This window comes from Gracilinanus agilis, chromosome 2 (genome assembly GCF_016433145.1).
Source record: "Gracilinanus agilis isolate LMUSP501 chromosome 2, AgileGrace, whole genome shotgun sequence".
Lineage (NCBI taxonomy): Eukaryota > Metazoa > Chordata > Mammalia > Didelphimorphia > Didelphidae > Gracilinanus > Gracilinanus agilis.
In genome coordinates this window covers 557789421-557804053 of record NC_058131.1, presented here as the reverse complement: position 1 = coordinate 557804053, position 14633 = coordinate 557789421, and the positions used below count along the sequence as shown (strand labels likewise).

The 14633-nt window shown below is 34.0% G+C and overlaps 1 protein-coding gene across 1 annotated transcript; it reads left to right on the top strand.

The window, feature by feature from the left end:
* The first annotated feature begins 9337 nt into the window (after positions 1-9337).
* LOC123236093 (olfactory receptor 4F15-like) lies at positions 9338-10294 on the top strand. The gene has a single exon (XM_044662355.1). The coding sequence runs from the start codon at positions 9338-9340 to the stop codon at positions 10292-10294; it is 957 nt and encodes a 318-aa protein (XP_044518290.1).
* The last annotated feature ends 4339 nt before the right edge of the window (positions 10295-14633 follow it).

Below are 14633 nucleotides of genomic sequence, written 5' to 3'. Positions count from 1 at the left end.
GTCAAAATATTTTTGGACAGTGATCATTACTTAATGTGTCTTTTATCCTTCCCATAGATGATGAGATGATTTACCTAATATTTTATTAAAATCTAAATGATTTTAATAGGACCATGACCACCCTATTCACTTTTACTTGTGCCTATTTCTTTTACTTGTCCAGGCAGAGCCAAAACGAATGGTTTTTATTCTTCCAAGTTCCAGTGATAGCTATGAGATCAAGTTTGTCTCATTTCATTAGGACATGCATCACTATCTTACTGGCTTTTACTAGCTCCTATTTCTTTTGTTTTAAACTCTTACCTTCTGTCAGTATCACCTCTAAGGCAGAACAACAACAAGGGCTAGGTAATTGGGATTAAGTGACTTACCCAGGGTCACACAGCTAGGAAATTTCTGCGTTGAAATTTGAACCCAGGTCCTCTTGCCTCCAGGGCTAGCACTCTATCCACTGTGCTACCTAACTACCCCCATTTCTTTCAATAATCGAGTGTCAGAGCCAGAGCTAAAGCCAATGAACTTTATTCCACTAAACCAGGAACACTCATAGGTTGATTTGGTCTTATTTCCAGTTTCTTATATTTCTTACTGTCTGATTTCTTTCTACTAACATTTATTGTCTACTGTGTACTGTGCACTGTGTTAGACACTAGAGAAATACAAAGATGAATGAGACACAGTCCTTCTATCCTAGAAATTTTCTTTTAAATAAAAACAAAATTTGTTTCTCACAACATAACAATACTTGAGCTCAACACTAAAATAAAATACAAATATGAAGTCAATTTATCTCTCTTATCAACCATGTAAATGTATTTCCACTCAGAATCATAATTCAAGCCCTTCTCATAGAACTGTTGACTATCTCAAACAGAATCAACACAAAAGGGGGCAGCTGGGTAGCTCAGTGGATTGAGAGTCAAGCCTAGAGACAGGAGGTCCTGGGTTCAAATCCGGCCTCAGACACTTCCCAGCTGTGTGACCCTGGGCAAGTCACTTGACCCCCATTGCCCACCTTTACCACTCTTCCACCTATGAGACAATACACAGAAGTTAAGGGTTTAAAAAAAATTTTTTTAAGACGTATCAACACAAAAAAAATTCCACCTCACATCAAATATATTTTTTGTTTTAGATCATCTAAAAGAAAAGTTATTTCTTTTCTGGTCCAAAAGTTACATTATTTTTAAATACCTTGTTTCACTTGCTAGAGTTTCACATTTCATTACAATCTACTCCTTAAAAAGAGCTCTCAGAAAAATTTGTTTCTGATTGATCATCTCTTAAAATTCTTAGCTATTATTACTCTGTAAATTCACTTATTTATGTTAACAACATAGTTTACACATTTTTAAGCCTTTACCTTCCATATTAGAATTAATACTGTGTATTGGTTCCAAGACAGAAGAGTGGTAAGAGTTAGGCAATGTGGGTTAAGTGATTTGTCAAGAGTCACACATTTAGGAAGCACTGAGGGTACATTTGAACCCAAGACCTTCTGTCTCTAGTCTAGGTTCTTGGTCCACCAAGCTACCTAGCTGCTATAAATTTATAAATTAATCTTTATAACAACCTGCATTTCTATAACTATTTTCCTTACCATAAAGGCCAAATTCTTTATTAAGCCACTAAAATTAAATTATGATGATGCTGTTTGTCCTATATTACAAACAATAACTGACTGGTATTAAATCTCAAGGTTTAAAATTAATCATTACATTGCATAACAAGTGTAAATGGTAGCATCTTTCATTTAATTAGATTTAAGCAATAGTTACAATTTTAATAACATTCATTATATATATGAATCATATATGGGAATTGTTCTTAGTTCCGCCTGGCAGATAGCTAAAAGAAAAATGATTAAATTAAATAATGTAACAAAATACATAAATCTACAGACTGATTCTGGTACTTGGTTAACCATTAAGTAAACCACAGAATTTGAGATTTATCATATAATATTGAATATAACATCTTTCTTTTACACAAAGTAGAAACAGCTAAATTCACAATTAATTAGCATAAATAAATGTTATTTCTGCAAAAATAAACTCAAAACAAAAAAATAAACTTGAATGGATGGTTGCATTCTATCAGATCAAATTATTTAACTGGCTTCCAGAAATGTAATATACTACCTAGGCTTATATATCAGATGAGGAATGTGACCAAGATTATTTTTATGGTTATATTTATCAGAGCAAATCATTTTGACAAAATCAAAAATCAGAGTTTTTTAAAGTCCAAATATACACTCCATCTTTCAAAATAATATTTAGCTTGGTTAAGCAAAGCAAATCTTCACATTTTTACAAATGAGAATATTTGAAAAATATGTCCCACTGTGTTGTTTGGAATTCAGGGAGGTTCCATTTAAAAGTATTTTACAAACTTCCTGTGGACATGTGGGGGACTTTGAGACTACATTTTCTGTGATCCAATGGGTTTCCAGTTTCTGATGTGATTACGTCAGACAATGGGAACCAACATAGAGCTCGACTTAAATTTAGGGGTGGAGCTGAGGCTCACGCTCTCTCTGGCATACGAGACTGAGGGAAGTTGGGTGGAGATACGGAAGGACAGCATTTTTTGAAGTAGTCAGGCGTGATCGTATGTATTTTTCCAACATGGCTTTAATTAAAATAATATTTTCCCTCATAATATCAGCCTTTATCATTTTTAATCTTTACACCACATAAAATTTTGTCACTTGATTAACAAAGACAGTACTTAACATGGTATTATTAATAACATTAACTTTTTCAATTAAACTTTTTGAGTTTTTCAATTACAGGTATAAACAATTTTTGGTTATTGTTTTCTGACATTTTGTGATTCAGAATCTCTCCTTCTTTTCCTCTACCACAATTCTCGAAGGGGTATATAGTCTAATATAGGTTATGTGAATACTTTCATGCAATATGTGTTTCCATATACAGATAACATATCCCAAAACATTAAAAACCTCATAAAGAAATAAAGGGAAAGATGGAATGCTTTGATTGGCAATCAGATTCCAATAGTTTCTTCTTTGGCCATGAATAGAATTTTTAATATCATGAATCCCTTGGGGTCATTTTAGAACCTTTGCAGACAATAATTTAGTCCTTCACAGGTGATCATTGAATAATAATTCTGTTATTGTATACACCAGTGATTCCCAAAGTGGGTGCTATCACCTTCTTATTGGTTGCTGCAACCATCCAGGGGGGCTGTGATGGCCACAGGTGCATTTATCTTTCCTATCAATTGCTACTAAAATTAAAAAAAATTAATTTCCAGGCAGCTAAGTAATATTTTTTCTGGTAAGGGGGCAGTAGGCCAAAAAAGTTTGGACACCACTGATATACACACTTCTCATGGTTCTGCTTACTTTGCATAATTTGGATATCCACTCTGACTTTATCTTGGTATATGCTATGAAATGTTGGTCTATGTATGAGTTTTGCCATATTGTTTTCCAGGTTTCCTAGCAGTTTTTATCAAATAGTGAGTTTTCCCTATAATAGCTTGGATACATAGTTTGAAAAAGTGATGGATTTTAAAATTGCCTATGATTAACTTCATGTTGAATCAAGATATGATTGATCTGCCTTTTGGAGATGTGTAAAGAGTAGGAAATATCACAGAAGAAAGAATATACAAATAAGACAATTAAACACTCGACGTAATATATCAAGGAGGTCATGACAGCTGATTATTTTTACCAAGAAATTGGCATCTACTACTATTGACAGAATTGAAGTACAATGAAAAACAGAATAAAGAGAATTCTACTGTTCTGCTTATTTCTTATATCTGTACCATATATATGGCAAGAAAATAAAGAGAATTTTTTAGCATTTGTAGTTTCTAAACTACCACAAGAGAGGCGCAGTAAAATTCCTGTCCTTCATTGGCATCCACTGGAAGTAAGCAAGATCAAGAACAAGGAAAACTATTTCTCTGTGCAAGTTATCACTCCTTCCTTAAAGAAGCATTGGATGGGGCAGCTGGGTAGCTCAGTGGATTGAGAGTCAGGCCTAGAGATGAGAGGTCCTAGGTTCAAATCCAGCCGCAGACACTTCCCAGCTGTGTGACCCTGGGCAAATCACTTGACCCCCATTGCCTACCCTTACCACTCTTCCACCTAGGAGCCAATACACAGAAGTTAAGGGTTTAAAAATGTAAAACAAAATTTTAAAAAAAGAAGCATTGGATTGACAAGGCATAGATTACTTCTAATGTCTTCATATCATAATTCAGGCTATCATAGAGTTTTTTTTTTTTTTTTTTTTTTTTTTTTTTTTTTTTTTACTGAATCATTTTTTAAGGTTGGAAGCCAGAATCTGGATTGATGAATCAGATGGCCCAAGCAATGACATTTTTAACTGACAGTTCATCAGAAAAAATTAACAGTGAGAGAGATGATCTTCAATTTCCAAATGAAATCTTGTTTCAAGATCAGGTTAAATGCAAAGTATTTCCATAACTGCTTTTCTGATCAAAACTGTTTTCAGATTTTTACTGTCAAAATATTTTTGAGCTTTCAAACACATTTCTTTGGAACATCCTGAAATCCAGGACCTTGATAAGCCTCTTTTCTTTTTAAACTCTTACCTTCTGTCTTGGAATCAATAGTGTGTATTGGCTCCGAGGCAGAAGAGTAGTAAGGGTAGGCAATGGGGGTCAAGTGACTTGCCCAGGGTCACACAGCTAGGAAATGTCTGAGGCCAGGTTTGAACCCACAACCTCCTGTCTCTGGGCCTGACTCTCAATCCACTGAGGCCCCCAGTCCCCACCCCCTATGAGCCTCTTAAAAAAGTATTAAAATTGTTTTGGCTGCCTGGTCTAAATTCTATACAACTTTCAGATTTTACTCTTGGATGTCCTGCTCAGCAGCCAGGAATACTTGCAGTTTGGTGAAAAACTCTCTCATGGTCTGTCCTGAAAGGGAAAAGCTATACAGGAGAAAGTGTCTGTTTCTAAGCCTACTGAAAAAAAAATAAACCTTACAATCTGACTCCTGTTTTTCATATCCAGGAGTTCTCTAGAAGCTTTAAACTCAGATATAGGAACACAAAAATGAATTATATGATGATGTTTTTTTAGAATATTTTCCCCTATTTCTTAGGTTCTATTGACCTTGATTAATATGTATCTGGGCTTTCTGTTTGCTTAGAGCTTTAGGATGTTAAGCTTTAAGGGCCTCTCCTGGTATATAACAATTCAAAACAATGGACTGGGGAATTGCCAGAAAGAATAATCAAGATATTGTCAGTAAATATTTAGTTGTTGATATTAATGAAGAACCAGGAAGGCAGCATTAACTGCATTTTGTCAATGAGGAAAACATGCATATATGAACAGAACTGTGACAACTCTTGGTCTGCTTCAATATTACATTATGTAATTTTTGCCAAAATATAGGAGCCTAAATTTGGAATACCATTTCTTGTCATAATCAACAGTTCTATGATTCTTCTTTCATAATGGAAAACCCAAGAGTATAACGCATGACCCAATCACTTGTACTTGAGTCACAAAAACCTTTATTTAAAAATGCATAAATATTTAATTAACTTTTACATTTTTCTGGCAGAAGAGTTTCATGTCATTGCAAATATTACTGAAAGCAGCTGCTGACTTGCTCTACCAAGCATTTGACTTGCCTCTGTCACTGTGGTTATATTGTAGTTATTTTTTTCCAATTTTTCCAATTATTTGCTTTCCACTCTATAGATACTTGCTACCTTCTCTATCTCAATCATCACTAAGGAAGTTATTTTCCCTAGTGCATAAGAAAAATCTCTCCTATCTCCTTTCAATTCAACAAGAGAAATCCCTTAAAAAGTTTCCCTATAGGGAAAAACAGTGTAACTCCAAGACATAGTTACCATGACAAAGTCAGTCAAACTCTATATATTAGCTAACTTTGTGGCATTGGAGAGTATCTTCTTAACAATTAAATAGCTTACTACTTATCAGAGATTATTCCTATATAATCATTTTTTCTTGAAAACTAATGACAAAGGAGATGGCTACACTGCTTAAACTTTCACCACCTTTGATGTCACTGTCTTGTCAACTGTGACAAGAAATTTCAGGTAAGAGAGATTTCTTTGAAATCTGTCGTATCTCTTTCCATAGTAATTGTTCTTTTCATTTACAACTGCCTTAATTTTTCTGATAGTCTATCCTTTTTTATTTTCTGTGATGTTTTAAATTCCCATTATTCCATGATATTTTTTTCAGAAAATTGTATCATGAATTCGAGAATCAGATTTCCTCAATAAATTTATAGAATTGTATCATTATGGTTAGAATATAATGGGTACTCAGAAATGGACTGGTCTATCCTCTATATAAGTCACAGATCTTGTTAATAGCATCATCAATAATTGGTCATTCAGACTCATCTTGACAATTTCCTATAATGAAGAAATCTTTATACTCCTCAAATCATAAAACTCTATTTTGAGGCAGTTGTAATACTTAGGAAGATTTAATGATTTTATAATGAGTTGAAATCGACATCTGTCTAATTTCTAACCATTAGTTCTTCCACCTCAGTTTCCTTAACTATTAAAGGAAGGAGCTGGATTTGATGACCTTAGATGTCCTTTTTAATCCTATAGCTATGGTCCTATGTTCCTAAAATAATAGCTAATTTCAAAGTCAAAGAATTCTTCTTCATAGTAATCTTCAAACAATATGTTATATCGTCTCTCTTCTAAGACAGATATCTCTTTTCTTTATTAGACATGTTCTAATCTCACTACCATAATTATTTGCCAACAGTCTCATGATTGCCTATCATTAAAAATGGCATTGAGAACATCACAAAATGTTCCATATAATGTATGGCTATGTCAGGAGACATAGGTATAAATTGGGTAATTTCTCTCACTCTGGGCACTTCTGTATTTGGTTAACTGATATTCCATTTTCTTTAATCTTCCATCCTTTTCTCACAATGTCATATCAAAAATTTGAAGTTTCTTCTATTGGAGACTAATCAATTAAACCTGTATCTTGTCTCTCCTCATGCTAGTTATTTCTTGGGCATCTCATAGAGGAATAGGTGTTGTCTTAAGGGGAAAGGAAGGGAATCTATAGCCCAGTCCTGGGGAATGGTGGCATTCAAATTTCATTGTCATAGTTGTTTTTTTGCATATTGACATTCAGTGTGTGGTTACAGACAGGGATTGATATCTTTCATGGATCAATAGCAGTGGAGTGATTAAGAATAAATATTGGCTAATTGTGAAAAGGGAACCTTCCTCAAGACATCAAGCTTTTAGGAGGGAAGATATTTTGGTACACGAGTTTCTTCTGGAGACACCACCTGGTAGAATGAAATATTCATTGGAATTTCATTCAAAATCTCTGTCTTTCAATACTAGTTGTGTGTCCATGGAAAAATTACTTAGTAATAGAGACTCAGTTTCTTCCTCCTCAATATGCTCAATAATGCTTCTATTTACCTGAAAGGACTATGAGGAAAGTGCTTTGCACATATCAAGGAGTTGTACACTTATATGCCTTTATTACTGTTCTTTTGGTTTACTTGTCATTATAGATTCTGGGTCACATGTGAATAAACCTGAACTAAACCTTAGTTAAGTTCATTGCTTTTGGCTCTCAATAAGTAAGGGAAACTTTATTAGATATATTTTTCTTTTCTAGGAAAGGGAAATTAATGGATAATGAAATAGGACTAGAATGGAACTCAGGAGTCTTGGGTTCTTGTTCTATAAGTAAATTTCTGGGTGGACTTAGGAAAACAACTTATTCTCCCTAGAAATGGTTAAGTAATCTTTCATAGGACCATGAAAGATGGTCAAAACTCCCATATTCCATGTTTCAGATTTATGCCATTTCCCCACTCTATAACTTGTGTTTCAATATGATTATTATATCTAAAATTTCGAAGTAATTAACATTCTTGGGACCTCAGTATTCAGTAAACTGTTAGAAACTGCTTAAACATAATATTTTCTTAGTACAGAGCCAACTATTCTTTTTCCTTCAACTCAGGTAAGAACAACTTTTTTTCTTTCTGTTTTCCAACTGTCTCTTGCACTCAAACTCTAAGAATTTCCTCCACTTCTAGAGATATCTTTCTAAACCATTTAGACAGGAAGAATAAGACCCTTCACTTACTTCTCAGCAACATCTGGTTTTCTTAGACCCTTTGTCACTAGATTAAAAGATTTTATAGCAAACAGCACATGTAGGAGATTCTTAATAAGCATTGATTAACTGATTGGTTTTGGTGGGTAGGGCCTTATCTCCACTTGTTGCCCTTTTAAGGATATGTTGTGGTGTAAAAATATGGTTATTTAAATTCCTTCATCTGAAAACACTTCATAAAAGGAAACTACACAGTATTAGTGTGATGGGTAAAATTTTGCCTTTAGAACAAGTAGGTTCTTTAGGTTAGCATTTGATCATTTATTTCCATTTATGCTATGAGCGTCAAATTGCTAGAACACACAAGGAATTATCAGTCATCTTTCATCTACACATCCATAAACCCCAATAATGCACATACATATACATCGGATTTAATACTATCTTTCAACTTCCTGGTTAATAAAAATCTCAAAATATGAAAACCTTCTTTTTGAATCTCCAGTGCTAAGCACAGTGCTTGGTGAATAGTAGATGTTGAGTAAACATTTATTGATTACAAAATAATATGGAAATAGGTCTTGATCAATGATACATGTAAAACCCAGTGGAATTGAATGTTAGTCATGGGGGGGTGGATTTTAGGGGGGGAGGGAAAGAACATGAAACATATAATCATGGAAAATATTCTTAATTAATTTAAAATTTTCAATTAAAAAAGTAAAGTGACACTCATTCAGGGTCTATACCACTCTCACATATTATTTTGCTATCTGGAGCCAAAAGAGATGAAATGTAATCCTTTTTTTCCAATTGAAATACCTTCATATAATTTAGGCTACCTATCATTTCTCTTCCAAGGCTTTTCTTCTTTATGTCAATTATTGTCATATCGGAATCAGGATGAGAACCCATATCTCATGATATATTTTCCACAGTACATTGTCAAAAAGCTGCCTACACTGAGAGGATAATTTTGTTTGTTTCCTGCTTTTTGTCTCAGCTGTATTCACTTTGATCTTCTTTGTTAGTTTTTTGTGTGTACTATATTCTACTTTCTCAGCCTTTCTTACTTATATGTTAACATGTGAACCTTGACATTTCTTATATCTCCAATATTTTAGCGTGGTATTTCCAAAGAGGGATAAATAGGACAACCACTTTAAGTCCCTACAGTTCTAATTTTTTTTCTTGTTTTCTTCAGGTCACTTCAGTGTCTATGATAATGACTGGTGAAATGGATGGGGAAAATAACTCTGTAGTAACTGAATTTGTGATGCTGGAATTGTCTGCTTCTTGGGAGATGAATATTCTCCTTTTCTTGTTTTTCTTTTCATTCTATGTGGGAATTGTGCTGGGAAACCTCTTCATTGTGTTCACTGTGACTTTTGACAACAATCTCCACTCCCCCATGTACTTCTTGCTGGCCAACTTATCCCTCACTGACTTTGGACTATCTACTACAACAGTCCCGAGGATGATCATCGACATTTTCAGTCAACATAAGGTCATCTCTTTCCTGGAGTGCATGATACAGATGTTTTTTATTCATGTCATGGGAGGAACTGAACTGGTGCTATTAATAGCCATGGCCTATGACAGATACACAGCTATTTGTAAGCCTCTACATTACCTGATTATTATGAACCGCAAAGCATGCATTCGTTTTGCAGTTGCTGCCTGGGTGATTGGCATACTCCATTCCATGTCTCAGTTTGTTTTTGTTATAGATTTGCCCTTCTGTGGCCCTAACAAGCTTGAAAGCTTTTACTGTGATTTCCCCCAGGTTGCAAAACTTGCCTGTAGAGATACTTCCAGGGTGGTATTCGCGATGACTTTAAACAATGGACTTGTCACCATGGGCACCTTCTTCCTCCTTATTATCTCCTATATCATTATTCTAGTCACTGTCAGACATCACTCTTCAGTTGGTTTGTCCAAGGCTTTCTCCACTCTCTCAGCTCACATATCTGTAGTCTTCTTGTTTTTTGCTCCTTGTTTCTTTGTTTATGTGTGGCAAGTTCCCACTCTATCCTTGGATAAATTTTTGCTTATTTTTATCTTTCTTATAACACCACTCCTGAATCCTGCCATATATACATTAAGGAACAAAGACATGAAGATGGCAGTGAAAAGACTTACTAATAAGATAGGTGGTTCTAGAGAATTATCATGATGGATTTTGTTGAACAAGATTAAAATTTATTTTAAGATCTTTTTGACCCTCCCTGAATCCCTTGAATTATATGTTGAGTGACCATAAATTAATTAAAAAATTCATCTACATTCTAGATTTGTGGTAATTAAAAAAATTATAGGGGACCATTCATTTCTCCTATTTCTACTTCCCTCTTTTATTTTTGGAGATTGGAATTTAATCTTGAATTGCCTTGGAACTTTCGCTATTCAGTTATCACATGTTTAGCACTATAAATTGGTTCCTTCCTTACATGTAATTATACTCTGCATTAATAAATATTTAAAGAAATGATAGATATTTTTCATGGAAATTTCATACTGACTTCAAATCTCCATGCAGAATGTTCTAGACCATATATTACTTCTGTGGAATACATATTAACAATAAAAATAATATGTGTGACCAGAACAAGGAATAGGGAGATTAATGAGATAAGGTAAAAATGTGGAGAGAAGAATAATAAGAAAACCAATCACTATTTGAAAGAAACTAGAAGGTAAAGAACATTTCTCATTCATCTTTGTATTGCTCATACTATCTAACATAAGATATTATACATTGTATACATTAACTGTTTGTGGATGGGAGGCAGGACATTAAAAAATAAACAAGATAAAATAGATGAACTAATGCAGAGACAAAATTCATTTTATAGCTGTTACTGAACCATGGTAGGATGAGACCTATGAGTGTCATATGGCTTTGTAATATTAGAAGAAATAATTATTAAAAAGAAATAATAAAAATAAAATTGAGCCATAATGTAGGTTTGCACAATGAGTTATATATAAGTGAGGAAATTTAGCACTGTCAAGGGGGAAAGGGGGAAATATGATAGAAAACATTTCAGTGATCATTAATGGAGGAAGAGATAAGAGTTTTTATTTAAATTGGAGAATATTATAGATCATCTGGAAGAAAAAAGGAAATTGATGAAAGGATTGGGAAATATATATATATATATAATCTTAATACAGAAGGATGATAAATAAGTTATTAGAGACTTCAATTGTCCTGTACTCTGCTAGAGTTCTCCCTGCCTCCCTTTCCCACTGTCTCTCTCTCTGTCTCTCTTTGTCTCTCCGTTGCTACCTCTTCTCTGGTTCTTTCTTGTCCTTGAAAAACATGTAACTGAAGGCTAACTATGTACTCTTAGTCAGAGATATAGGCAATTACATAAACAATGACTATTTTAGGAGAAAAATCCTCAATGTTTTTTCTTTCTATTAGAAAATATACATGCTAGCTCTGAGGCTCTGAGCTCCTAAAAATATACTCTTTTACCACCAAAGACCAGTCATTTAGTAAAAGAGAACCTGCATTCATAGGACTCCCTATATTAAAGTAGTTCCTTTTGTGGTCATAAAAAATCAAATGCCAAAGGCATATCAAGCAATTGAGACTGCATAAATTGTTGCATATAAAGGTGATAGAATATTATACTAAGAAATGAAAAAATGAATGATTTCAGAAAGACATGGAAAAACTTAAATGAACTGATGCAGAGTGAAATGAGAAGCATAAGAAGAATTTATATTATAAAATTTCAGATATAAACAATTTGAGAAACTTTTATGAACTAATGAAGAATTAAACAAGCAGAGATAAGAGATATATTGCCTAGAACTCAGATAGTTCCTCCATAAAACTGTGAGTTTTCATCAGAGAACTGTTTTAGCTTGATGGTGTTTCACACATTTATTGCAGTTTCTATAGCTTATTTTGTTCTTATGTATGTCTAATCTTACTCTTAACATATTTAGTATCATGAATCCCTTTGATAGTCTATTGAAACATACAGACCCATTTTTGCTATAATACTTTCAAAAGCATAAAACAAAATATATGGATTTAAACATGAAAGCCAATTACATTGACATAGTTAAGAAATTTTTTAAAATTTCAGATGAAGAATTCCCACTCTAAATAATAGTCTTTTTTGCTTTTACTTTTGCCTATTGAGAGCCCCTTTTCTTTCTTTCTCTCTCTTTTTAAGTCTAAGATGTCCCCAACAGGGTCCTTTATTGAAAAGTATTTGATGAACAACTTTTCATCTTCATCATTACAAATGAAATGACAAACACAAAAGATTTCATAAGTGCACACTGACAAATTCTTAAAGTATTCAAAAGTCTCAAACAATTCAAGGTATTTTCTATCTGGCCCAGCATACATGAGTCATCCTCTTGTCAGCAATCATCTTCTCCTCTGAAAAAGCTCAAAAATCCATTTGTATGATTTCTGTTGTTAGGTATGTTCTGAAAAAGAGGTGTAAAGCACAAAAGGCCCAGAGTATCCCTATTTACCATTAAGTATGAGAGTTCACAAGCCACTTACTAGAGTAAACTCACACCTCCAAAGGTCATTGCTCCCCCAACCCCTTGGGAAGTGCTAGGCAAATTGAAAGACTGTCATTGGTTTCTATGAAGAAGGGGGAATGGCAGAAAGTGACAGAAAGTGATGTGGAAAATAGGAAAATAAAAATAAGAGACCAGTATGGTTGAGATTCATTCCTTTCCTGACTTCTGGAGAGATTGGTTCTGGAGATTCCTGCCTTGACTTTGGAGGAGGCTACCCTGTTGGTACCCTGGCTGAAGATAACACTGGGACTTCTGGCTGATGATTACCAGGAAATCCATGTGGAGACAGAGTCTTGGGGAAGTCCTGTTGGGGCTGAGTCTGCCTTCTCAGGAGAAGGGCTGGTAGGTTTATTAGAATATGTCTCCTTATCTACATTTCTCCACGTTCACTCTTTCCACCTCTTTGTAAATAAAGTTGCTAAAAGTCATTTTGACAAGCTATAATATTTTTAAATAAGCAACCATAATATTACTTTAGAACTTTCATATTAGCATAAAAACCTAAATTTAAACTCTTACAATATCTAACTTCAAATTTGAACTCATATCTTCCTAACTCTAAGACCAAAAGTTTCTCCCCTCTATCATCCAGCTGCCTCTAGGCCAGGAAAAGGCATATATTGCTGAATCGTAGAATGTGTTGCGGAGATAAAATTATACTAAGTGCTGGACATACAAATAAAATAAAAAAGAAAAAATTTGTTCCATCAAAAAACATATGTTCTTTTTTTTCTTGTTTACATTTGGTTTATTTTTTGATTTAATTGATTAACTTAATGCAGAGTCCAGGTTAAGCTTCACTCATATATAAAGGAGGAAATTGAGTCTAGGAAAAAGAAGGATTTCTTTTTACCCCCAAAGGAAACATAGTGGCACTCAAACCTAGAATTTAGGTCTCTTGGCTCTCATTCAGTACTCTGCATAGTATGCTATTAGGTTAGGCTACCCAGCAAAAATCTTTCATGGGCCAGGAAAAGATGGATAGTTGGATATTGATGTTGATAATGTTGTTATTTTTGGTGATGTTGATGATGTTAATGTTGCTGATGTTACTATTGATAATGTTGTTGATGACACTAATGATGTTGTTGTCATTGATGATGTTGATGATGTGATGATGATGATGATTATGATGATGATGATGATTGAGTTTGGAGGTGGAGATTTTCCTTCTTTTTGAATCTTTCTGACCCTTCCCACTGTAATAATTAAACATTTTTGGAGACTGTCTCCAACCTCTTTCACACTTCCATTGCATTGGTCTTCTCCCTCCTCCCCATATGCTCCTTTATGAAATATAAAATTACCCCTTTATTTTATCCCTAGGTTTATATATATATATATAATTTTTTGACATTGCATCCTATACAGTTTGTCACTGTTTCCTCTAAGTATACTTCTTCTAGCTACCCTGATGATAATAGCAATTTTTAAGAGTTACCAATATTATATTTTCTTATAGGAATACAAATAATTTGAACTTATTGAGCCTCTTAAAAAAGTATTTTGTTTGTTTGTGTCTCTTTCTTAATTACCTTTTGGTGATTCTCTTGAGTTCTGTGTTTGGGCATTGTATTTTCTGTTTAAGCCAGGTCTTTACTTTATGAATGCTTGGAAATGTTCTATTTTATTAAATGACCATGCTTTCCCCTGTAAGAATATAGTTTTTCTATATAGTCTTTCTGGGTAGTTGATTCTTGGTTGTAGGTTCAGTTCCCTTGCTTTCTGGAATAACATATTCCATGCCTTCTGGTCCTTCAGTGTGGATGCAGCTAGCTCCTGTGTCATCCTGTGTCAATCCTGATATCTGAATGGTTTCTTCTTAGCAACATGTAGTATATTTTCCTTGGTATTATAGTTCTTGAATTTGACTACAACATTCCTGAGCATTGTCCATTGGGAATTAAATGCATGAGGTGATCTGTGGATTCTTTCAATCTCCACTTTTCCCTCTT

Coding starts and splice junctions, on each gene's coding strand:
- LOC123236093 (XM_044662355.1), top strand. CDS start 9,338: ATGATAATGACTGGTGAAATGGATGGGGAAAATAACTCTGTAGTAACT.